This window comes from Parus major, chromosome 1A (assembly GCF_001522545.3).
Source record: "Parus major isolate Abel chromosome 1A, Parus_major1.1, whole genome shotgun sequence".
In the NCBI taxonomy this organism is placed as follows: domain Eukaryota; kingdom Metazoa; phylum Chordata; class Aves; order Passeriformes; family Paridae; genus Parus; species Parus major.
Window position 1 is genome coordinate 14,270,012 of NC_031773.1, and position 25,322 is coordinate 14,295,333.

The following is a 25,322-nucleotide window of genomic DNA, read 5'->3' on the forward strand; positions in this document are numbered from 1 at the left end:
TCAACTCAGCTAGGTTTGGTCCATTCCCTGCGCTTCATGTCATCCCATTCCATTTTCATTTATTCACTTTGGTTCAGAAATTTCAACAATGAAATCTTGAAAACAGAGAAGAAAGTGTAACAAACACTCTGGAAGGGAGATACGAAAATAAATAAAATAAAATGTAATTGAAAAAAAAAGAAAATTTGGGAATGCAGTGACTCCAACCAAATTGATCGGGATGGAATGAGGTGCAGTGAAAAGGACCAAAAGTTACCAAAATTACATTTACTGAAGTCCCAAAGTCAGAGAATGAAGTCAAACAAAAAGACAGGAGAAGGAATTGATGAAATTAAATACTTGAAGGAAAAAAAAATGCAACAAAGGGAAAACAATCAAATGGCACGGGATGATATGAAGTGCAGGGAAATGGACCACACCTTGCCAAACTGATCCTCATTGAAATTGCAAGATTTCATTTCCTTTCATGAATGAAGAATTTCACAATGAAGAATTTCCTTTTGTAAAAGGAAATGAAATCTTGAAAACAGACACTGGGTAGGAATTATAATGACATGAATTTGAATGGAAAGAAATAAAAGAATTAAATAAATTGAAATCATTACATCCCTAAGAGTAATTCAAGGAGCAATGAGGAAGACATCAAAGAGAATGGATAGAAAATTATGATATAAAAAACTGGAAGACAGAAACTGTAACAATAAGAATTGGCCTATTTCACAAGAAACTAAGTTGGACAGTTCCCCAAACAACTGACCCCTGCCAGCCAGGAGGGACTCCTCATGTCATTTCAAGGGAGAGAGAAGTGTGAGGTGAGCATGTTAATATTCAGCAGAAGCCTATTTGCCCCAGGCATTTACTGTGTGTATTTGCCAATACACAGGATACTTGCTATATATTCAAGTTACATACATACTGCTTGTGGGGCTCCATGAAAGGTAAAAAATTACAAATGGTCGACTGGAGAAAGGATTAGAGAGTATCTTATCTATATGAAAATCTGCAGGTTATGATTAACTATTATCATTCTGCTGATAAATTCCAGCTGATTGATTTAGTCATCCCAAAATACTTAGAATACATCACTGGAACGCATTTTCTCATGCCACGCATGCATTAAGAGAAAACCCTAAGCACTGCACAGCATTAAATGTTAGAAGAAACGTGAAGAGTGGCGTTTTCCTAGTGTTTTTTACAAACACGGTTCTACTTTTAAAACTATTCTAACAGGCTGCTTTAATGGGACTAATAATAATAGTCTGTAGTTGGAACCGACACTCACTGATCTTACTATTCCGTATGCCACCTTAGGATTAGATATATATCCCCTTCACAAAATCACAGCGACTATTAGGCTGAAAAGGACCTTTGTGTCCAGCCTTTGACTGGACACCACCTTGACAACTAGACTAGACCGAGGCACTGAGCGCCACATGCAGTCTTTCCTTGAACACCTCCAGGACAATGACTCCACCACCTCCCTGGGCAGCCCATTCCAATGTCTAATCATGCTCTCTGTGATTAAATTCTTCTTATGTCCAAGCTGAACATCCGTGTAGCTTCACATTTAAAGTTAAGCTACTACGACAACGATATCTAGCAGATATGTCAAGGAAACCGAAGGAATCGGCGCGCAGGCCCCACCGCAGCCAGCACGGCGGCCGTGCCTGGACTCATGGCGCACGTCGGCACAGCCTCAAGGTGAGTCCTGCTACAACGCCCACACCCTGCTGAGGCTTTCCCTTGCGCTATTGCCACCACCGCGGTTGCCAAGGCCGGCCAGGCAAGCCGGACTACGTAAGGACGATCGGCGCGAGCCACGCACCCCGACCACAGCCCGAGGGCGAGTGCAAGCACGGGGCGGAACGGAGCAGTACGGCCTGCGCAGCCCAGCAGCCGTTGGGGCCCTGCTAACTACAAATCCCAGAATGCACCGGAAGCGCTCGTGTATCCTTCGAACCTGCCAATGAGGGCGCGCGGGGTGCGTCACGTGAGTGGGGCGCGCTTTTCGAGACCGGGTGGGTGCGCGGCGCGGCTCGTGCGCGGTGGCGGTGAGGGGCGAGCGGTGAGCGCGGGGGGACGGGGGCGGCGGGCCCGGCGGGCCCGGCTCGGGCCCTTCCCCAGAGCTCCAGCGTGTGCCCGCAGGCCTTTCCCCGTTTCCCCTTGCGGCCGGGGAAGGTGGGGGAACCTGTGCGAGCTCGCCTGAGGTGGGGTGCTGGGCGGTCGGCGGGATGGTGAGCTGTGTGGTACCCTATAAACCACTTTTTCGGTGGTGCCCAGCGACAGAACGAGTAGTAATACTAAGTTAAACTAAACCACTAGAAGTTAAGTTTCAGCGTGAGTAGGAACTTTACATCGAGGGTGGTAGAACACCGGAATAGGCTGCCCAGGGAGGTCATGAAGTCTCCCTGTCTGGAGATATTTCTAGCCCACCTGGAGGCATTCCTGTGTAACCTGCTCCAGGTGACCCTGCCTTTATACAGGATTGGACTGGATGGTCTCCAGACGTCCCTTCCAACCCTAACTGTTCTGTGATTCTGTGTGGCAGTCCCTAAATGTGAGAGTCTTCAAACGGAATGTTTACCTCCTCACTAATTCAGCAGTATCATCAAAGTCTGTGACCCTGTTGCTGTTCGGTTTTGGGTTGTTTTTTTTAAACCTCTTGCATGTCTACTTCTATATATTCCAGATACTATGGAGGAAAAAAATGAAATGTCAGCAGATAGCCTGAGTCATTTGACTGAAGAAAAACTGGATATTTGCATGAGCAATGGTAGGTGGAGAACATACTGAGTTATTCTCTATATGGTACATCCCGTTATGGGTTAGGATAGCTTAGATCAGTGGACATCCTCTGTCTGCCTTATATCATGTTCAGTTTACTCACTTCCTTGGATGGGCTGTTGTTGCCAGTCTCAGAAGCCTCCTGAGGAGCTTGTGGAGTGTGGTGCTAAAGCTTCTGTAATAGTGACTGATGTATCAACCTCTCTTCTATATATCTAATCTGAGCTCCTCCCTTATCCATCAGCTGATTTATTTAATGCATATATTAACCAACATGGAAAGTAATCTTTCTCACTGGCTCCTACTACTGTTCTGTGGTAGCCTGAACAAGATGAATGGGATGACCATGTTGTCACATAGCTCTAGATTACATGTTCTCACTTATTTTGATTGGAGGCTGCTGATGAGCTGCATTCCATGTTGCTGTTACAGCTTCTTAAAAATTACCATTAAGCTGTTTCACAATATTTGGAATCTCACAATTATGATCACATTCATAATTGTACCTTAAATTCCTTGGACCTTCTTTTCCTAAGTTTAATATTTTGAACTTGATAGCTAAAGCTTTCTTTGCCAGCTGACATCACTCACCAGATTGTCAAAGCATAATGCAATCATTTTCATTGCAAATCCATGCTGTGACAAAATGCTTTTTTATGGTTTCAGACTTTCCTCTTCTGACTGATGAAAAGTTTGATTTTGACCTTTCACTCTCATCAACAAGGTAAGTTATGTAAATACTGTAGACCCTTCAAAATGGACATATATAAGGTGCTGGGATAAATTATTTTTCTTTGTAGTGGAAATGAAGATGAAGTTTTTATTGGACCTATGGGACACAAAGAAAGATGTATTGCTGCCAGTATTGAAGCAAAAAAGTATGTGTCTGCTTGTGATGATAAACTCATGTGGAGCCCACTTCAAGGAGAGAAATTTGTGGAAATTTTCAAAGAAGCTCATCTGTTGGCACTGCAAATAGAGACTGGAAACAAGAACAAGGAGACCAAAATAAGCCAATCAGAAGAACAGGAAAACAAGATTGTAGAAACATTTGTAGAGGACTCAAACTCAAAGCTGAAGATACTGAGGAACAAAAATATAGAAATTAGTCCCAGGGCTGTTAAACGGGAGACATTCTGTGTGGAGGATAGTCCAGCATGTCAGCTGCCCCCTTGTTTTCAGAAGGCATCACAGACACTTGTATCAGATGGCAAGGTACATACTCTTCCTGCTTCTCCTAAAAGAAGCCTTGTTCAAATTTGTGTGTCTCCTATGGAAAATGCCAGTTTGCCCCTGACAGAGGAACAGAAAACTAAGGAAACAAGTACAAAGGCTGTAGGCAAACTGCCAGTGGCAAAACCATCATCTGCTTTTGGAAAAATCAATTTGTTGACAATTGACAAGGTAAAGTCAAGTTCTGGGCAACATTTTCTTCAAGTAAAGTCTGTGTTTTAGGAGTATTTAATCTGTCTACAATCTTTTATTTTTAAAAGCTAACTTTAATCTTCTGATACTTCTCTACTTCATGATCCTCAGTCAGAAAACATACAGAAAAAAAAAAAGAGGGCAGGTACTATGGTATAGTAACCAATTACTTTGTCTATTATGACAATGTAGAGCATTTGCAAATACATTTCTTTTCCATTGTATTCTGGTTTTGTGAATACTGTCATTCTTGGCTTCTACCTGGTTTCTGACACGGCTGTGTTGCTGGTAAAATTACTGCACTGTTACACTTAATGTGTAATTTTGCACTTAATGTGTAAAAGTTGTTTTATTTACTATTAATCCTTGTCAATTGAAATGTATTCCGGGATAGCAAGGAAACAGTTGTGTTAGTGACCTTGTGAGCACAAATCCCAGTCTTTAGGTACGGTATCTTTTGGATTTTATTGGTCTACACTTTATAGCTTAGGCTCTAGTATGTATTAGAGGTTTTACTGAAGATGTGGTAGGGGCTTCTTAAGAACCATCATCTATAGGAATTACAGGACTCTGATTTTCCTTTGTAGTATAAATTTCTTGATTTTGTGTTTTATAAAAAAAGACATTATCTTAAATGCTTTAACTAGAGAAGTTATACCCCACTGTCTGAACAGTTTGCATAATGCTGTCTACTGTTGTAATGTTTCACCTTTTGGAAGCCAAAGCAAAGTAGAATAATAAATGGAGAGTCCAATATAGTTGTAAGATACAGCTGTTACAGTATGGAACACTACGTAGGTGAATATGATTATATGATATTTACTGATGAATTGTTGCAGAACTGGCCTTAAGTTGCTGTCCAGTATCTGGGTTCAGGCATGTCCTAGTACTTGGCAAATGCACTCACTAGGCTTACTTCAAACTCTATTTGTCTGAAGACTTCACTGGATTTGGAGGCTTCTTCATTGACTGTTGTCTCTGTTTCTGGACAGAATCAATGTGTGTAAAAAGCTTTATAGTGATTTCTAGAAGCAGTAGTAGCTTTTAAAATGTTGCATTGAAATTTGCAGCTCAAACGAGGAAAAAATACTAGTATTTCTACAAAAGGAGACTTGAACAGCATGGGATCATCTGAAGAAGTAATTTCTGATAAATCTAATATTGCTTTAGATGCCGTTCCATCTTCTTTCAATAGCAGTTCCTCAGTGCAAGACACAAAAGTCCTTCCTGCACCAAGTAAGGTAATGGCAAGCCTCCTTAGTATGGAAAGAACTTCTGTAGTACTTCTGATGAAAAGAAGTGAATAATAGTTTACTTTCTAATTTGATTTAAAGCTGTTGCATAAAATGATTTTAAGGAAAAGTAGTCAATGTTTTATATTTACCATTCTTGAATGTGTGCCCTTAAGTCTGTAACACATTAACGTACTTAAGAGCAACTACAAATGTGTTGGATTAACAAGCATGCCTTTGTTTTTAAAGCACTAGCTGCAGGTAAGTGATGAGCAGTTTCCTGTAAGAAAGTTTTTGATGTGTAGTTAACTATACCATATGAAAATGTTGCCATAACTTGCATGAAGGTAGTATACCTACAGCTGTCAGTTGCTTTGAAGCTGTAAATGCATACTTTAATGCTGGGTGTCACTTCACTGAATCACGGAATTGTTGAGGTTGGAGGGGACCCCTTGAGGTCACCTGGTCCAATGCCCTGCTCAAGCAGGACCACATGGAGTCATTTGCCCAGGCCCATGGCCAGACAGCATTTGAGTACCTCCAAGGATGAAGTCTTGGCAACCTCATAGGGCAGCCGGTACCAGTGATCAGTCACCTCTGAAGTAAGAAAAGTGTTCCCTGATGTTCAGGAGTAGAACTTCCTGTGTTCTACTCTGCCCATTGCCTCTAGTCCTGTCACTGGGCACCACTGGCTGCTGTCCTTTCAGATATTTCTTTGTATTGATGAGATCCACCTCGAGCCGTATCTTCTCTAGGCTGAGAAGTCCCAGCTTTCAGCCTTTCCTTAGGTGGGAGATGCTCCAGTCCCTTAATAATTTTAGGGGTCCTTTTCTGGACTCTTTCCAGTAGCTCCAAATCACTCTCATACTTGGGAACCTGGAACTGTATGGAGATCTTCAGATGTGGGCTCTCAGGGCTGAGTAGACAGCAGGATCACCTCCATTCACTTGCTGCCAGTGCTCTTCCTTGTGCAGCCCAGGATACTATCAGCATTCTTTGCTGCAAGGGTGTGTTGCAGACTCATGTTCAGCTTGTCCACCAGCACTCCAAGGGCCTGGCCTGCAAAGCTGCTTTCCAGCTGGTTGGTGCCCAGCATATACTGGTGCCTGGGCTGGCTTTTTTTATTCTTTAATTCCTTTAAGTCCATACTCAGATTTGTGGCTGGAATAAAAATAACTGTTTGCCTCCTAGATCTGATGTTCCAGTTCTGTATAACAATCCAGATACAATGATCTGTCTCTAAGAAAATTCACTTTTTAAAATGTGATCTTACATTTAATGAGTTAAGAAGCTCCTCTAAAATTTACAAGTAATAAGTTACAATACCAAGACAAATAATGGCAATATAATGTGTTAAATTGGGCATTTTTTTTGCTTTTGATTCAGCCTGGCTTAAATAAGGTGATATATCTGAAACGTCCTGGTGTTGCCAGTGGTCTCCCAAGAAAGACTACTTCATCATCATCATCATCTTCATCATCAGTTTCCAACATGAACTCAAGTCTTAATTCAAGTTTACCCATTTCTCCTATAGGCATAAAAGGTAATCACTCCTACTGCAGATTTGTGCCATGAATCAATTTTTAAATAGCTAAGCATTTTCTGGACTTCAGATTTGGAAATGTTTTAATGGTGTTCAGTACATTTAAGCACTACAAAATGTTTTGTATGGAGAATAAACTTTTCTAGGCTAGCCTGGTAAATCCCTGTGGACTCAAGACAAATGTTAGACATGCATAATCTGTAGATTGACTAGACTGGTACAAACCTGATGTCTACATGTGAGCATCTGACACAGCTAGAAAGGAAGCAATGCCCCAGGAATTATGATCCCTTTATGCATTATCTCCTCTGTTATAGCAAAGAACATGAGCTTCTGAATACTCTAAGCTTGTCTGACTGGAATTAAAAGAAAAGGCAAAACACCAAAACAACTGAAATTTGAAAGCAAGGTGGAAGGCATTATTCCACCTTTCTGTAAGCCTAGATAAATGATGTGCTTTACTCAAGCAGTTGAGGAAAACACCTTTAGGGAGATAACGCAGCCAAGAGTTGTAGTTGTACTGTATTGAGACCATCAATTTATCCATTTCAGTAAGCCTCAAAGGATCAGGAAAAACAGGCTTCTGAAAGTACTGACAGATGTAAGGACTACAGTTCTACATCTATCAAAATACCAAGTTTGAGCAAGTTCTTATTTTGCACCTTGTTTCTGGGAGATTAATAACATACTATTAAAAGCTTATTAAGAACTATTTTATGCAATAGAACTGTCTAATCAAGATTGATCCTGTTAATGAAAGTAACCTACAGACTAAAAGTAAGAACTTTACAGAAATCTGGGAAAAATGCTTGTGTGGTAGTTAAGCCTATGGTGTTAATCAGTGTAACTCTACCTATTACTTGCTTGAAAGGCTGCTTAAGGGAACAGGGCCAGCTCTGCTGGGAGTAAATGCTGGAAGTAATTTGAATCTGCAAGCTGTTCTGGCATTCCTTGAAGAATATTCTTTCACTCGATTGCAGTAATTCAGGAATTTGGTGAGAAGACTATAAAATAAAATTGCCGAAGAATTTGAGGACTAAATTTTCAGCAGTCATATATATTCTCCTTAAACTCTAATTGTTTGAACCTAAATTTAAATACTGTAAATTGCTATTTTTCGTTCCTGGGTTAGTATAATTATTCTTCTTAGTCAAAAACTTCAGAAGTACAACCTTCTATTTCAGGAAAATCAAGCATGTCATCAAAAGCTAGTGTGTGTGGCTCTAAGCTTCCATCTGGTACAAGCAGGTTGGCCCTTGTCAGACCTACCACAGTGTCATCTCTGCAGGCTGCCAATACTGAGAAATCCAGGAAACAAGTGAGATCAGCTAGTACTCCCAAAATATCTAGTGCTATATGCCTGGCTAAATCTTCAGCTTCTGCAACATCATCTGAGACTGCAGGCAGTGGAACTTGTAGATCAAGCTCTGTTTCCAGTCTGCAGCAGCTATGTCAGCAGAATAAAGATGGGAGCTCAGCAAAAGGAAGCCTGTGTCCAAAGCCCAAGGCTAGAGTTTTGTCTGTTTACACAAGTCAAACTAAGGCTCCTGTGAAGATTCAAGGTAAGCACATACTTTGTATGACCTGTCTTCTACTTTGGTTATTAAAAGCAAATGTTACCATTGAAGGCTTGTTATTTGTTTCATTACACTTCTGTCCACCTTTGGGAAGGAATTAGTTTTTAACTTAAAGATAACTGCTATAAAAGAAATAAATATGAATCTGATAGCAATTAACAAAACTTTTCTCTTTAGATGCAACACCAAACAAATCGGCACCAAAAGCAACACCTTCTCTTGGATTAACGTTTTGTGGCACACCTGGAAGGTAGGGCTTCACTGAAAATTGAATGCACTGAGCATCCTTCTTAGCCTTTAACATGGTTGGGTGTTGCAACAGTCTTTTAAAAGTAACTAATTGTCTAGTCCCTTGAGACCTGCCAAGTTAGATATGTTGATGCCTATTGGAACGGATTAAAATCAAAACCCAAAGAACCCCTCCCACTATTCAGAAGAGGTTTCTTTGCAGGGCTAAATAGACTAAAATAGTTCATACAAGAATTCTTATCAAGTAAAGTCCTTACTATGCTTACTCTTAGCAACTTGGAGGTGGCTACTGTTCCCTTACTGACCAGAGGGGGGAAATGGATTTCTATCATTCGGTAGAACAGTGTTATTCAAACAGTTTCTAGAAGGTTTTGTCTGAGGTGTGTTCCTCTTCTAGTGCCATGGCAGTCAGCACTCCTATGAAAGCCTCAGAAAATAAGGTCTTCCAGAGTTTTTGTTTTCCCGAGAAATCTGCTGCCATGACTCCTGCCAGTGTGAAACGGTCTGGCCTACCTACACCTGTCCGTCGGATCTCAGGTCTCCCAGCAGTAACTCCTAAAACTCTACCAAGAATGGCATTTTCTCCACATGCCGCATCTCTTCGGCAAAGCTTCAGCTTTTCTACCAGAAAGACTTTTACAGCTGGGTAAGACAGAAATCTTCATATATGAAATGAGTACTGTAGGCAGACTGCCTCTGAGTGAATTCTAGTGATGACTCTTGGGTTTCAAGGGCCTCAGCTAAATGTTAGAATAAAGCATTTGAACATAGAAAAGCTGTATATGCTTAATAAAAATGTATAACTTGTGACTGGTAAAATGCTATAAGCTGCATTGAGGTGAGTCAATATCTAACAGGAAAGAATTACAGCTTTAATAGGAAATTATTTGTATTTCTTGAGCAAGGGAAAAATTTAAGACTTGTGTCTGGTGCTCTGGTGGTATTTTGCTATTGCCTTCTGATGAAGGGAAATAGCTGATTAAAATGCATATTATTTGGTCTTTTGTTTTATATTGTTGCAAATGGTCTGTAAAATTACACTTTTTAAAGCATCAGCCAATAAGCCAAAGATTTTGTTGACTTGAACTTTATTTTCTGCGCAGCTTTACTTATGTTTCAATTCTGTTTTTTTTCTGTGAAAGTAGTGTTGCCTTCATATCTGCCCAGCATCTTCTGTCAAGGGCCATATATATGTATGCAGGCTTGTTTTGTGGGTGGTGGAGAGGAACTGTATTAAGTAGGAATGATTCATGGCTAGAAAACTGTCGTGTTACTTAGGCCAAAGGTCTCAAATAGGTCTCTCTTTTCACTCTGGGAAACAATTATTCTGTCTACAATGACTTTATCATACTAACCACATACTAATTGCAGCCTCTGGTCCTCCAGCCAGTGTTGGTACTTCCTTTCAGCAGGGACTGAAGTGGGTTGCTCAGTGATACACAAAATCAACACATCTTTGCTAGCTGTTCCAAGTTTTAAAAAAAACCAACTAGAATACCTTGTGTGAAGTTTAGGCTGGATGGAAATGTCAAGTAAGATTAAATTCTTCATAGTCCCTTCTTTTTTTTTGCATGGGTAGGCTATACTTCTGCAGAATGAAATATTTTGTGTTTTGTGGGTAACTAGCATTTATTTGGATAAAAATATGGGAAGCCTTTTGGTCATTAAAGCTTGTGGTAAAAAAGGAGAAAATGAGGTCAGAAATTGCCTTGTCTGTCTTTAGTAGTTAATGCTGATTAAAGAACTCAATTATCGCTGATGCTCTTTACCCTAGTTCTAAACAGAAACACGAGAGTAAGACACGGACATCTTCAGAAGATGATACCTCTCCACCTGTGCAACCTCTTGTACTTAGCTTCTCACCAGAGAAAACTGCTACAGAAGGAGTAGAAAATGCATTCAAAGAGGTGGAAGTACAAAACGAGCTGTCTGAAGTACAAAATCAGCTGGCTGAAGAGAAACAACCTGAGGTAAGAAATGACAACATATTTTCTTACAAAACTACTAGGTAAACTGCTTGAATTATTTCAAGGTAAGGGATAAGTAGGGAAACCACTTTGGTATACGTGAAATTAGAATGTGTTAGAATAATGAAATTATAGAATATTCTGTGTTGGAAGGGACCCATCTGAATCATCAAGTCCAGCTCCCAGTCCTGCACAGGGCACTCCAGGAATCACACTAAACACTTCTTGAACTCTGTCAGGCTGGTACTGTGGCCAGTTCACACAGGGAAGCCTGTTCCAGTGCCCAACCACCCTCTGAGTGAAAAACCTTTTCCTGCTATCCAGCTAAACCTCCCCCAACTCAACTTCATGATGTTTCCTGTCACTCTTCATGAGAATGAAGAGATTGGTGCCTGCCCCTCTGCTTCCCCTTGTGAGGATGTTCAAGACCACAATAAGGTCTCCCCTCATCTCCTCCAGGTTGAACAGACCAAGTGCCCTCAGCTGCACTGCATAAGGCTTCCCCTCCAGGCCCATCACCAGAGTGTGAAGCTGTAGTTTATATGGCTAAATAACATTGCACAATAATTGTAGTTAAATTTAAATTAAATTTAATTTTAATTTAAGTATTAAGAGGGTTACTGTCTTCTGATTTAAATTTAACTCTACTTTCAAGTGAAAAATTGTTTTATGCTGCAAGGGATCTCTTTTGCTTTCTTACCACATTTTCCCTCTACCCACTGGCAGAGTAGGAGCTGAGGTTTTTATATGGTGTGCAATGAATCTTGCATGAAAAATACCAAGTTGTAAATTAACCCTGGTCTGTGATTATTACAGCTGTATAAGCTAAATTGATTGCCTCAATGTATATGAAGGAAACTTGGTAAACAGGGGAGAAAAACTGAATTTTTTTTTAAAGGCTTTACTGCTAGATATTGGAGGAGACAAATCTCTCCCACACACTTCTGAATGTGGAAGTAGACCTTTGATTGACCTTTCCAATACTCCTGAAGTGAGTAAGATTACTTCTCCAAAGCCTGTGTTATCTGGGCAGATAAAGGTAAGTTTTATTCAAATCATCTGGTGCAAGTTGTTAGCAGAAAAATGTCAACTGGCTGCAGAGCAGTGCCTTTGTCTGCAGAGCAGTTCCATAATACTGTAGGAATTATTTAATATTAGCTCAATATGATATACATAATTAGGAGCTCTTAAGAGAATGTCATGTTTAAAAACAATGTGTTCTGAACTAGAGCTCAGTGAGCAATCTGCAAATAGGAAAAGGAGGAGGAGAGAGAAGGAACAGTACTTAAAGCAGTTGTTCCAGAATAAACCTCTTCTGAAGCCGGAAGTGAATGCTGTCTTCAGTAAAGTTGGCATGCTTATTCTTGTTTCACCTTTCTTGCATTTTCAGTTATTGGCAGCAACTCATTTTAGTCAAAAAAGAAAGGATGCCTCCTGTTCAGCTCCTCTCTCCTAATCCTCTCCTTAGCTAGAAGATTTGTGCTGTTGGAATCTGCTTTAAATTTTACAAGCATTTCTGGGCAAGTGTTTTTATACATTAGTGGCTTGAAGATAAGATGCCTTTAGATCATTGTCAGATGAATGGGTAACTATGAGGATGCAGCCTTTGACAAAACGTGTAGTTGGGCTCTGAGTATCAGACCCTTCAAATTTTGTCAAAAGAGAAGTGCTGCAGAACTCTGACTTAGGGGGACATGTTCAGAGGAGTTCAGAAGTGCTATGTCCTGTCTGGATGGCACTGTTACTAGAATATGCATAGTAATGAAACTTGGAAAAGGCTTTTAGGTTTTTAAGATAAGTATGGGCAATAACTACCTTGTGAGAAGCTTGTGCTTGTCTAAGAATGAGCATTAGGTTTTTAATAGGTTTTTAAAAAGCTGAATCCAAAAGCTTGAGTGTGGTGCTTGTATTTGTCTTCTAGATACTAATAGGAACACTAAACATGAAACATAATTGAGAATAATAGAGATTATAGCTGCTAGTAGCTAATGCACAACAGTTGACTACACTAGCTAAATTTTGCTGTTTTTTCTTTCAGCTAATTGATCTGAGTTCTCCTCTTATCACTCTGAGCCCTGATGTAAACAAAGAAAATCTGGATTCCCCTCTACTCAAGTTCTGAATTTGAACTGAAATGAAGAATTCTTAGCAACTGTGATCTTTGAAGTGTTTTTGGTGTTATTCCTCACTCATAATTTTTTGAAGATGGCTGTAGATTGTCTGGACCTGCATTAACAAAACAGAATTCTAACAGTCTTGATACAGTCAGAGAGTGATAATGGTTTTGTTCATGGATGTGCTGCAACAGATGTATTTAAACTATGTTGCACTAAGGCAAAAAATTTGAATTCCAGTTCATGAATTGGAAACCTGCCTCCTTACTTTCTACCGATTGTCATTTGATTCCTTTCCTTTTATGTACAACGAAGTTTTATTTTAAAATAAATGAGTTGTTTGCTAAAGCTATACAAAATGGCAACTTTTTGTTGCCTCCTTGGGTAGACGTTTCTAGTGTTTCACTAACAAATGTTAATATGTAGCTAAAAACTAGCAGACTTTAGGGTGGCGCAGCAAGTTTGCAAAGAAACATGTTAGTGTTGAATGCCAGTAGAACAAATCCAACAGCAGCACCTGAATTTCTGTGTTGCAAAGGAGGAGATGACAGCTTGGTTACTGCCGGATGGTTTAGTCGTAGCTGCCCCCAACTGGGAGAAACTTCAGCTTATTCAGGCGTGAGGGACATGAAGCAATCTAAGGGAGATGTTTTCTTCCGGGTTTTCCTTTCTGTAACTGGCGGGGCCGTGTCCCGTGGCTCAGGGGCTGTGGGAGGGGTCGGGCCGAGCATGTTGTGAGGGTTTTGGAGGGGCTGATGAGGGCCAGAGGCCTCCTCTGTCCCTTCCCGGCGCGCTCCGCTGGGTTCGGCGGGTGCCGGCCGGGCCCCGGCGCGCAGGCGCGGGCGGAAGCTGCGGCGGGGCGATGCTGGCGGCCCAGGGACGCCGCGTGGCCTGCGCCGTGTCCGGCGGTGTGGACAGCGCCGTGGCAGCGCTGCTGCTGCGCCGCCGAGGTGCGGGGCTGGGGCCGGGACGGAGGGAGCGAGGGCAGCGGGGCCCTGCCCTGTCCCCGCTCGGTCCCCGCGCAGCCGGCTCCGGCCGGCGCCTTCCCCGCTCTTGGCCGCCCCCTCGGGCCGCTGGAGCCGGGCCCGGCAGCGCGGAGAGCCGGGACCTGCGGGGTCCGCTGAACGGGGCGGGAGATGTGACTTTGCGTCGCTTTAGGCTGCTAGAAGAGCTTGGGTTAGCTGTTACCTAGAGAAAAAGCATAGCTATACAGTAACCGTGCTGGAAAGCGTGGCACAGGACTGCTCACATCTTCGGTAACATGCAATAACTAGAGGCGTTCTTGAGAAACAGGGTTTGTGTCCAGGCTGTAAGAATTTCTGAGTCATTCTTGCCTTCATTTCATAGGCTATCAGGTGACAGGTGTGTTTATGAAGAACTGGGACCCTCTGGATGAACAGGGAGCTTGCTCCATAGACAGAGATTGTGAAGATGCTTATCGGGTGTGCCAGAAGCTTGATATCCCGTTTCACCAGGTTTCCTACGTGAAGGAATACTGGAATGAAGTATTCAGGTAAAAACACTTTTATGATAGCTGGTCTTAAAGTATACCAGTATGCTATTGTGTTACAATGAAAAGTAAGAATGGAGAGATAATGAGCAAGGGCAATTCATTGCAGTTTTATCCATGCTAAGAAAAATCCTTGAAGCCTATTAAATATCGAGGAATTATTTTTTTCTCTCATTTGTATTTAAGGTCAGAATTTATATTTTAGTTTTAATATGTTAATTTTTTTTAGTGGGAGATTTCTCCTTGTGTAAGTGTGTAGAAATTGCTTTATTGCAGCTTATTTCTTCAGGTACTGATGTACTTGCCCAACCTTACTGTAACTTCAAAAAAATTATTTAATGCGGTACTGTTACTATCTGTGTGTGTAACTTACAAAGTGCATTTTACATAATGTGAATCCAGTTTAGCACAAAATGATTGTGATCTTGACTTACTTCTTTCAACTTACAACAAATCTGAAGCTGTTCTCTAAAGAGGGTGCTCAGATTTTCTATGAATTTGTTGCATTTCAGGGGAAGTTTTACATAGGAAGAGCTGAGAGATTTTCTTGGAAGGTAGATTGAGAAGGGGCATGTTGGTGTAACAGCATAAAAGTACATAAAATTGTTCCCTGATCTTCATCATCCCCCTTTAAGTAGTGCTGTTACTACCTTACATGAAACTGAGGAATAATCTGGTCATGCTATTTGTACTGCATGTTGAAATGAAATCAAGCTGAGCACCAAACTTTTGGACAGTCTGTGAAGAAAACTGCAAAACAGCTCTTTTCTAGGAAAGTTCACTCCATTTTTCCCTTTTTGGTGTGAGAGAATGAGTAAGTGCTACAAAACTTGGGGTTTATTAGTACAGTGTTTCCTAACATTCTTTTACAAGTGTCTTGGTTTGTTTCAGAATATGTTTTTCTTTACTGTTATCACTGATCTTAAATTTACTCCTCCTCTGGATCGCTATCTTTAAAGAGTTATTCACATAAAACACGTTTTATCACAAGAACTGTTCCAGGTCTTATATTTCCCATGGTTTGTGCAAAGCCTGTTTCAGTTCTTTCTGTCAGAGATAGAGACACCCTTCATTGCCCTTTCTCTGGTTCTGTGCTTTTCTAGAAGGTCTGGAGTGAGGGTGGCTTTCTGGTGACTCCTGTATAGAACTCCTAGAGTGCCATAGGAGTACAGTGTGATCCAGCAAGAGGGAGGCAGCTCTGGGTAGACCCAGGTGATTTAATTATTAATATGAGTTGTTGAATTCAGAACTTTTAGGAAGGAGTTAGAGAAAATAAGAGATATATTGCTTTATTTTCTGTTTTTTAAAAAGTAATTGATTCTGTTTCAGATGGAGAAAAGTAAAACCAGTGCACTTGGGAGAAAAACTTCCAAACATTGGATTTTTGAACATTAAAATCTAATGGGTATTTTATTTCTAACATAAAATGTTTACAGTGACTGTGTGTTCTCATATTTAAGCATTGTCTAGTTTCTGATAGTATTATGGATGTTAATGATTTTGATAGACATTTGGGTCTTTATTTTACAGTGACCTCTTAAAAGAGTATGAATTGGGAAGGACACCTAATCCTGATATTTTGTGTAACAAGCACATCAAATTCAACTATTTTCTGCATTATGCTATGGATAACCTTGGTAAGGCATTTTCAAGTGTGTCAGTACAGAGTGTGTGCCATGGAAATGCTTAAAGGAAACAAACTCTTTAAAAGGTGGGGAAATACATGAGTTCATGTGCATGCCTAACTCATATCTCTGTACAGTGTGTCAATAATTGCAAAGAATTTTGTTTTAGGAATGCTTTTACATAAAGAAACATGGAATGGTTCAGGTTGGGAGGGACCTTTAAAGGTCATCTGGTCCAGTTCCCCTGCCCTGGGCAGGGACGTCTTACACTAGATTAGGTTGCTCATATGTAGGAACAGATTTATTTCAGAGATGTGCATTGACCTGAATGTTAAGTTTTACATTCTTAGGTGGTCCCTAAAGTACAAAAGCACAAGTGCTGGCATGCTGGTGAATAGTTAGCATTATTTAAATAGCAGGAGTACAATTATTGGCAGTATAAGACTTCTCTATAGGTTTTCTTCTTTCATTGCTTTCTGCTTTTCTTACTGTATGTTTGCAATTGTGTTTGGAACTGTGGATTTCAAGTTTGAGCCTTTATGTTATGTTTGATTTTTCTTCCCTTAATAGGAGCAGATGCAATTGCTACTGGGCATTATGCCAGGACCTCACTGGAGGATGAGGAAGTGTTTCAACAGAAATATACTAAAAGACCACAGAAGCTTTTCAGAAACCGTTTTGAAGTTAGAAATAGTAAGTTGTGTCTTCATTTCATGTTTTGTCCTACATATGAAAGAGAAATTTAAACTATATTTGGTGTCACAGAATCAGGGATGTTTTTGGCCTTACACCCAATGATTACCAATTAAACCCCAGCTTTTGTAGATGGTTGGTTGTACTAAACAAGGTATTTACATTACTGAAAATGACCCTGACTTGTCAAGCATTAAATTTCCTTGTTTTATGAGTCAGATGAATGTCTCCCATGTATGGTGAGAAGCAGGCTATACCCGAAGGGAAAGAAAATTGTAAACTAAAGCTATGCAAAGCTGCCACAGTCATGATTTTACATTACAGATTCCCTGCTTCCATTTGTCCACCCCTGGACTTAAAGGGACTTATTTGTTTCTTTGTTTTAATTTTACTTCTGGAAAGTTGCAATGGCCTCAGCTGGGCCTATGGTCTATACATGTGAGAGGCTCTGATTTAAAGAAGTTGTGTTTTGTGATGCGCTTCCTTGCCCCGTGACTGAGATTTTGTATCACCAGTTGTGGCTGAACTATTGGCCTGTAGTTAGTGTTTGAGTCAAGGAAGACATAAGCAGTGTTTGTACAACAGCAGAGCTATTAACTTTAAAAGAGAGGGAGCAGAATGATTGAAAAATTGGACCAATTTTATTTCATCTGGATAATCAGAAGATTTAATCTATTTTAAAAAAAAAGTCAGACTAATCTCTGAGCATTGGTAATAACTCCTCTGATTGCTCAAATAATTGATTTCTAGTAGGGTGATTTCAGGGCAAAACAGTATCTTTTGAAGAACAGTATATGCCAAAGTATTTGAATCTTCATTCTCTCCTTCACAGGAAATGTGAAAGTTGTTTTTTGTTTTTGTACTGGTCAATGTCCTTGCCAGTGACACATGCACTGTTGATATAGATGAGGCAGTGCAAGTCTTTGTAAGATTCTGCAGAGTACGAAAACAGAATCTTCTAGATCTTTTTAGTGATGAGAAAATATCCAAGTGTTTTTGTTAGATCTTGAAAAGTATGTAAAATACTATATCTAACATGCACTTGAAAATAATAAATCAGAAACATTGATTGTCAAACAAAATGCTAAAGCAATTTGAGCTATTAACAGTAATTATGTTGAGATGTTTTATGTGTTTCACTTTGCAGCTGTGAAACTCCTTCAAGGGGCTGACCTCTTTAAGGACCAGACATTCTTTCTAAGTCAGATTTCACAGGAAGCTTTGAGGAAAACCATCTTCCCTTTAGGGGATTTAACAAAAAGTTTTGTAAAGAAGATAGCAGCAGAACATGACCTTCATCATGTGCTAAAGAAAAAAGAGGCATGGTAACACTTAACACTGTTTTGATTTATATTTCTCCATAAAACAACTTTACTGAACTTTCTGAACTTCAACCTATGACAACCTGTCCGTTTCTGATAGAAAAGAATAATATAATAGGTTGGGAAGCATTTCTCATAGCTGGCTACTTCCTTAAAAGTACTTTTAGGAGCTTGTGGTTAGTTGTGTATTTTGTCAGAAGAACTAAGATGAAGGTGAATTTGTAGGATGCTATGAGCCTAAAGGAAAGCATCCTCTATCACAGCAAGGGGAAAATCTTTGTTCTTTATTCTCCATAACTTTTAAGAGCTTCCTCACTTAAAACTAGTTCTCAGTATGTCTTTAAAAATTGGATCATACTGTTTTTCCACAGTTACTCTTTAAAAAAAAAAAAAAAAAAAAGTTATGTTTCTCTGAGAACTAAAACTTCATGAGTTGTTCTTAAAACCTGCTGATGCTGCCTTGATTGCTTTTCATGCTTATATTCAACCTCAGTAAATGAGTGTTTGAAGAATGTCAGCAGTAACTGAAAGGAAAAGAAAAGCCTATTTGGTTCTGAAAGTGTTTTTTTTCAAGAGATGGACTATCACTATAATTTTGTTGCTTTTGTACTTTAATATGAAAGACACTGTTTTTAATATACATACAATCTAGTCACCAAGTTTAATGTATTTATTGAACAGATGTTCTACTTCCTATTATCCCTCTTAATTCTATGCTTACAGCTCTCACTGATTCTCTATAAAATTAGTTTACCTATGTTGCAGCAGATGTTATGGATTTGCTTATGAAATGCCTAAGATAGTTTGGGACACGCAGGAAGAAAAAAAAAATCTTAGACAGATCATTAATAGACATTATTTCAGATGTTTTTCTTTGCTTTTGTGTATTCAATTCCATGTTCCTTTTTCAGAGTATGGGGGTCTGTTTCATTGGTGAAAGAAACTTTGAAAAATTCCTTCTTGAGGTGAGCAACACTAAATCTCTGACAATCTTTGTTCCATTTTGATATTCAATTTTTAAAACACTGTCTATAGAAAAATCTCTATCAGCTTGTGGCCCACTGTAAGTAGCAGTGTCCTACCTCTCTTTGCAGTCACAAGCCTAGTTAGAAGCTGACTCCCACATCCTGTAGGAAGTATCTTGCACCTCTTCCAGATGTCACTCATTTTCTGGAGCAAAAGAAGTGAACATGCACTCCTGTGCCTGCCAGGCTCTGACAAATAGCTGGTATGTGAGAGGGACAGAGTGCTGGATCCTGCTGTCTCCTGACATACATGAGGATAGGGGAGGTGAAGCTTAGAATTGCTGCTCATAGGGACTGCCCTTTCTGCTTTACTCTGAGAGCAGCGTCAAGGAGGAGTCAGTAAGCTGCTTGGGCAGAGTTTGCTTCTTGAAGAGTTATTTTCCAGCTTTGTAGTGACAGAATCAGAAACACACTATGAGGTTTTCTTGGGCTGTCTTGTGACTTACCTCTTCCTCTTTTTTAGTATTTGGAACCTCAACCAGGTAACTTTGTTTCCATAGAAGATAAGAAGGTGATGGGAAGACACAAAGGTAATTTGCTAACCCACCTTAATAACTTACTTTTAGATAAATGAACAGTATTTTGGGAAATTCCAAAGGAGTCTATAGGTTTTACCCAGTTTGTTAAACCATGGAAAACTTGCTGTATACAATAGTAGAGCCTTGAACTACAACTAATTCTTGGTTATTTATTCCGGAGTGCAAGAAAGTAAATAAGTTTTAGGGTTACTCTGTTGCTACTAAGTAGTTGTTATTTTAATACCAAGAGACCCCTGTTCACTTAATTTCTTCAAAATGACTGTGCTTCAGTTTCATATTCTTTAGGACCTAAAGTTTGCAGAAGAAAATGCACCTCAGTGATGCATAGCAGGACATCATCAAATATGGGCACCTTAACTTTTCCTTTTCTCTGTGTGTTCTTCCTTTGCTGTCCTCAGTTCAAGCTGCCAGAAGAGAGTTCCTCTCCCAAGTAATTTATGATCATAGATTATTATCCTGGTACATAAAAGTAAGGGAGACTGGTGAGACTGAATGGTAGATAACCCACACAAATTGAAACTGAAATAAGTAAATGTATGTCTTTTATAAGACTTAAAAATGCCACAGTTGAATTGGATTAATTTGTAATCTTTAGTTTGCATTTCAGGTACAGATGAAATTTCAAGTAGATGTTAGTTTAGTTTGTGGCTGGCCCTCTTCTCTAAACCTGCTTGGTTTGTTATTCTTTGTTTAGCAGTAAAGTTCTGGGCAAATGATTTTAATGTGTTCTTCTGAAAGGAAAACTTGCTAGCATCATTCCATTTTCATATTTCTTTAGGTTGGTTCCTCTTCACAATAGGCCAGAGGGCTCGACTGGCAGGCCTCAAGGATGCTTGGTTTGTTGTAGACAAAGATGTCAGCACTGGAGATGTCTTTGTGGTGAGTTAATTAACACTGGGTTTGCAAATGACTAATGCATGCATTTTGTGACTGCTGCAGTATGGAACGTGAGCCTAACCTGGGCAGAATTCTTGGCTCTCTTCTTGGGGGAAACAAGAACCAACTAGTGTAGCATCAGCAGATATGAAACATCTTTTCCAAACAGGCTTTTCCTGAGCACCAGATTGTTTTAGATTTTGGCACAGAGCTTTTCCAAGCTAAGAGCAAATACTGAAAAGAATCAGCCAATCTCTGAGCTCTCATTTTCTACTCTAAAGCATGAGAGTTTTACCTTAGTAATTATGTGTGGTTTATAAAATGTGTATTACCTTGGTTTATGATTTATTGCTGCTTTGTTTTTCTAGTAGAAGAACAAGGAGCCAGTGACAGTTTTATAATTTTGAAAACTGAGGCAGAATAGATATGATAAATAATAGCTAATTGGTGTGTTAATGGCTAATCATATGAGGGGATGCAGGGTTCTGCAGCTTGCTGACATTGATAATATTTCTTCCTCTTAATGCAGTTGTTAGGCTTCCTGGATACTGATGTGATTATAATGAGGTGTTCTGCTGCTTGATGATGTGCCAGTGCAGGGAACCATAATCAAATGACAATGAGAAGAAACAGACAGGAGCACTAAAAAAAATTTTATGTCCTGCAGTGAGTTTGTCAAAGGCAATGCCTTTGCTGGGGAGGTGTTCATTTGGGAAGCTGGAGAAGAGGGAGGTAGCATCTTGTGGAGGTAGGATAAAAAAGGTCAGATTTCTGAACTCAGCCTGAAGAAGGCAGAAATGCAGATGGAGGGAAAAGCATACAAGAAGAGAGATAGGACTCTGAAAAGTAGAAGACTGACAAATCATTTAGGCTTTTTTTAGCCTAATCTAAGTGCTAATAAGTGTTTGCTTTCTTGCTCATATTGCCTTCATGTTGCTATGGCTTGATGCTTCTTCAATATTCCATGCTTCACTTTACAAGTTACATGCTCTTTGGCAAAAACATCAGCAGTAAATAAACGTATTTTAAGGCACCATCAGGAGATCACCCTGCTCTGTACAGAGACCTCCTGCGGACAAACCGAGTGCACTGGATAGCAGAGGAGCCTCCGGCAGAGCTCGTTAGAGAGAAGATGATGGAATGTCATTTCAGATTTCGGCACCAGATGGCACTGGGTAGTCAAGCCTTGTTTTTCTTTTGTTTTACTCTCGTGAAACTCTGGTATTGTGTTCATGTAGTTCTGCAGTAATAGTGGATAGGTTTTGGCTTGGCCTTCCTGTTTCTCCAGGCTTACAAAACAATTCTGTGCAGTAGTATCTTGCCTTAGATCTGTTTAGCCTTAGATCTGTTTAGTGTCTTCTCTAACATGAATATAATGGCTAACTGTCAGGTGTTGGATCATTTTCCACTCTAGTGCCTTGTGTCCTGACTCTAAACCAAGATGGGAGTGTGTGGGTAACACTAGTCAAGCCAGCAAGAGCTATCACACCTGGACAGGTAAGTTATTTGAAATAGTTTTCCTTCCATTTTTGTGTTTTACCTTCTCTGGGTAACAAAACAGAGTAGCTTTTTTATTAGCTGGAGCAAAGTGATTAATTTATTTGCATGTGTGAATAGTTAGCTCTATTGTTTCTGGTTCTAATGATCTGTTGTTATCTGTATAGTCTAAGAAACTTGCTTACAAATTTTAGAAATACATGGAAGCATCTCTGGTAATCAGTTGTATATGCACAAATGGAAGCTGTTGTTTGCAGTAAATAGATTTTAAAAGGCATTCATTTGGGAATTGCCTGCTTAATATGGGTTTAGCATTCAAACCTGTTTAGTGAGACTGGTGAATTCCATTGTCCTGGACAGAGCTGAGAAGAGGTGCTGTGCCTCAAAGGGATGCCTTTTAACATTGCCAATATAAAGATACTCCATCATATTCCAGCACACTGGCTCTCAAGCATTCTTTGTATCCCTTCTCCCAGCATATGTTCTGCCCACCCTTCCTGTACTTGGGGGCCTGTGGGACACATCAGGAGGGAAATTACCTGAGAACTGTTTGTAGTGGAGAGAAGCGGAGAGGAATCCAGACAGAGCTCAGGAGAGGCTCCTGAGTGCCAGGAGCTGCTGAGCCTATAACCAGGCTCTGTAGTGCCAGGGAGTGAGACAAGGCAGGAGCTCTGGGCTCCCCTCTCCTGCAGGAACCTGCTGAGCAGGGAGCTCCTGTTGCCTCCTTGCAGATGGTCTGCTGCCATAGTCCTTGGTCACCTTCCTGTGTTTACAAGTGCCACCGTAGGCTGGGCACAGTTTTCTGGGGAAGGTCCAGTGAAGATGCAGATGATGTTATGTATGTCATCCCCTTTGGAAAGGAAACTTTCCAGCACAATCCATTCCACCTCAGTAACTGAAGAGCTTTGTGATAGCCTTGTAGAAGCTCATGATGAAATTTCCACCAACATGTTTATAAATTTACACTCATGTGAGCCTACAAATCCTCTATAATTTGGGGTTTTTTGTTCGTTTTGGGTTTTTAAGATTTAGACAGAACAGATATAAATTGCTGTCCAGCAGGTTTTGCACAGCCTGAAGTTTCTCACCATGTTTTTTGCAGCTGCTAAAAAGACTCTCTCTGTGTTTATCTCCTAGTTTGCTGTGTTCTACAAGGGAGATGAGTGCCTGGGCAGTGGGAAGATCCTGAGGATGGGTCCATCCGTGTATACCTTGCAACAGGGCAAAAGCCGAGAGGAGAGTCCAAAGAAGGAAGAGATTGACAAAATAGAACCAGCAACATAACACTTGGGACTGTTTATTGAAGGACTTGGGAGAATTTGCTGCCTGAGAACAATAAAAACTATAATAAATGTGGTTCTTAAGGCCAGTTAACCAGAGAGTCCCAGCTCTTGACTATTAGTCCTGAAGGAGTTTAAAACTAAAGCCAGTCTGGTGCAATTTTGTTGGACTGTATGGTGCTGTTTATATTAATCCGTATCAAGGGGTGTCCTGAAGTGGTCTGTAACAGTAGTTACACATACAAGAATTCTAATACAAAAATCATGTCTGAAACAATAAATTTATCTCTTATGCTTAAAGGAAATGCTTTTTTTCCCTTACTTAAAAGGTACCTGTCCCCAGTAAAGTACATAGCTATTTTACACTAGATGTATGTTTGTGCTTTGAACTCTGGAAGAAGAATGAATGATGTTTAAGTTCAGCAGTTTATAAAACACACCAGTGATGCAGGGAAGTGATGTGCCATTCCCAGCTTCAGCACCAGGAGGCACCAGGGCATCAAGGACATCTCTCCCAGCCGTGGGCAGCACTGTCGGGAGATGGTGGCAATTAGCACATCCGTAATTGTAAGTTTTTCCCTTTTGTGTTAGATTTTTGCTGAGCCAATCCACTGGAAGAGTTGCCCCTCGTGGGTTTGCTCAGGGCAGGGATAAAGCTGCCCGGGCATGTCAGCACAGCCATGGGCTGAGCCTGAGCCTGAGCCAGACTCTCACTGGGGCTGGGCACAGACCATGGTACAGGTCAGGCCGGTGATGGCCCTGGCAGCAGGGAAAACACACACTTATTTCAGGTCAGAGTTCAGGTCCTGCCTGCTCTCTTTCCCCTGTGCCACACTGTGCCAATCATCTCTTTCCTGGTCACTCAAATTTCATCTGGTTCTTGAATGGGTAGAAGTAAAAGGGAGATTTTTTTTTTTCTCTTGAGAACTAGTACCAGATTCTTACACTTCTTTGAATATGTGAGGGTTCTGATGAACGCTGACTTTTGGGGTTTTTCTTTTCTAAAATGTCTTGCTTTTTACTGCAGGCATAGTACCAGGTACAGAAACTTGAGAATGCAAAAAGTGAATGGAGTCCTCATTCTATGTAGGTTTACAGCATACAGAGTAACTTCTTCAATGCAAAAGAGTTCCCAACTCATTCTGCAAGCTTAAGGTCCTAGAAACAAGGAAATACATGGACAGATAACCCTTCAACAGACCCTACCTGGAGAAATTAAAATTTTTTGTGTGGCTGCCCTGCTCTGGACTTTGATAATTCAGTTGAATTTCCCATTCAACAGCACCATCTTTTGAGGAGGCTCCCAGGAAAATACCAGTCTTGTAATTACAGCATATCATCCCTGTGGTGAAAAGCAGCAGCAGACTTACTTCCAGTAAGAAGATTCATCAAGAGAAAAGTGACCTGGCTGCTCTGTCCTGGATTTCTCTGGAAGCGCTGTGGGGGCTCATGACAGAAATTCCTCTGGTGCTTTGCATTCTTGCAGGGCTCCTGAGTTTGTGTCTCTGGGGTTGCCTGAGCTGGATGTAGTCTGCAAGCAGCGTTGGTGGCAGTTCTGGCTGGCAGATGGGACATCTGGGTTGCATCAAAAGACTTCAAGTTGGACTCCTAGACAAATGGTGAATTCTTCCTTTTCTCTGAGAATGTCCCTAGGGAGAAAGGAGACTCAAGATGTATGTAGCACTGACTTGGTGGAAGCCAGCTCATCCCTCTGTGCATCCAGTTCTCTTTATTTCAATGAAATTTGATCAGAGCAGAAACAGGAAGTTCAGCCACGTCCTTGGGAGCAGGGAGGATGCCCCATGTGCTCCTCTTCCCTGTGGCAGGTACTGTAGAGATTTCCTCTGCCTCCCAGTCTGCTGTGTTCTGCAGGGCTGATGAACACCAGCACAGCAGGAAAATCCTGGGCTGTGCCCACTTCTCAGTGCACCACAGGAGGAGAGACTGAGTAAAAACCAGTGATGAAACATTTTTCTCTCATTTGAAGGACTTCAGTGAAATTTGCATTTAAAAAAGGGTAGCACAGATCTCTGGAAATCTGTCTGTCTCAAAGGCTATGTCCCC

General features: G+C 40.6%; 2 protein-coding genes across 6 annotated transcripts; both read left to right on the forward strand.

Annotated features, from left to right (window-relative positions):
- Positions 1-1,981: 1,981 nt before the first annotated feature.
- On the forward strand, positions 1,982-13,256 carry GTSE1 (G2 and S-phase expressed 1). 5 transcript variants are annotated; one of them, XM_015629087.1, is made up of 12 exons: positions 1,982-2,018; positions 2,690-2,773; positions 3,451-3,508; positions 3,585-4,188; positions 5,280-5,450; positions 6,828-6,984; positions 8,169-8,546; positions 8,739-8,811; positions 9,208-9,456; positions 10,585-10,780; positions 11,676-11,816; positions 12,816-13,256. In XM_015629087.1, the coding sequence occupies exons 2-12, from the start codon at positions 2,695-2,697 to the stop codon at positions 12,897-12,899; spliced, it is 2,190 nt and encodes a 729-aa protein (XP_015484573.1). In that variant the 5' UTR covers positions 1,982-2,018; positions 2,690-2,694; the 3' UTR covers positions 12,900-13,256. The 5 variants fall into 5 exon arrangements, with proteins under 5 accessions (XP_015484573.1, XP_015484572.1, XP_015484577.1 ...); XM_015629086.1 differs by having other exon boundaries at positions 2,001-2,065; XM_015629091.1 differs by having other exon boundaries at positions 2,001-2,065; positions 3,585-3,999.
- Positions 13,257-13,729: 473 nt separating this feature from the next.
- On the forward strand, positions 13,730-23,563 carry TRMU (tRNA 5-methylaminomethyl-2-thiouridylate methyltransferase). Its single transcript, XM_015629092.3, has 11 exons — positions 13,730-13,841; positions 14,239-14,404; positions 15,932-16,038; positions 16,597-16,719; positions 17,867-18,039; positions 18,953-19,006; positions 19,530-19,596; positions 20,384-20,484; positions 21,512-21,656; positions 21,896-21,978; positions 23,116-23,563. Exons 1-11 carry the CDS (start codon positions 13,754-13,756, stop codon positions 23,260-23,262), a joined length of 1,254 nt encoding a protein of 417 aa, XP_015484578.1. The 5' UTR covers positions 13,730-13,753; the 3' UTR covers positions 23,263-23,563.
- Positions 23,564-25,322: the final 1,759 nt, after the last annotated feature.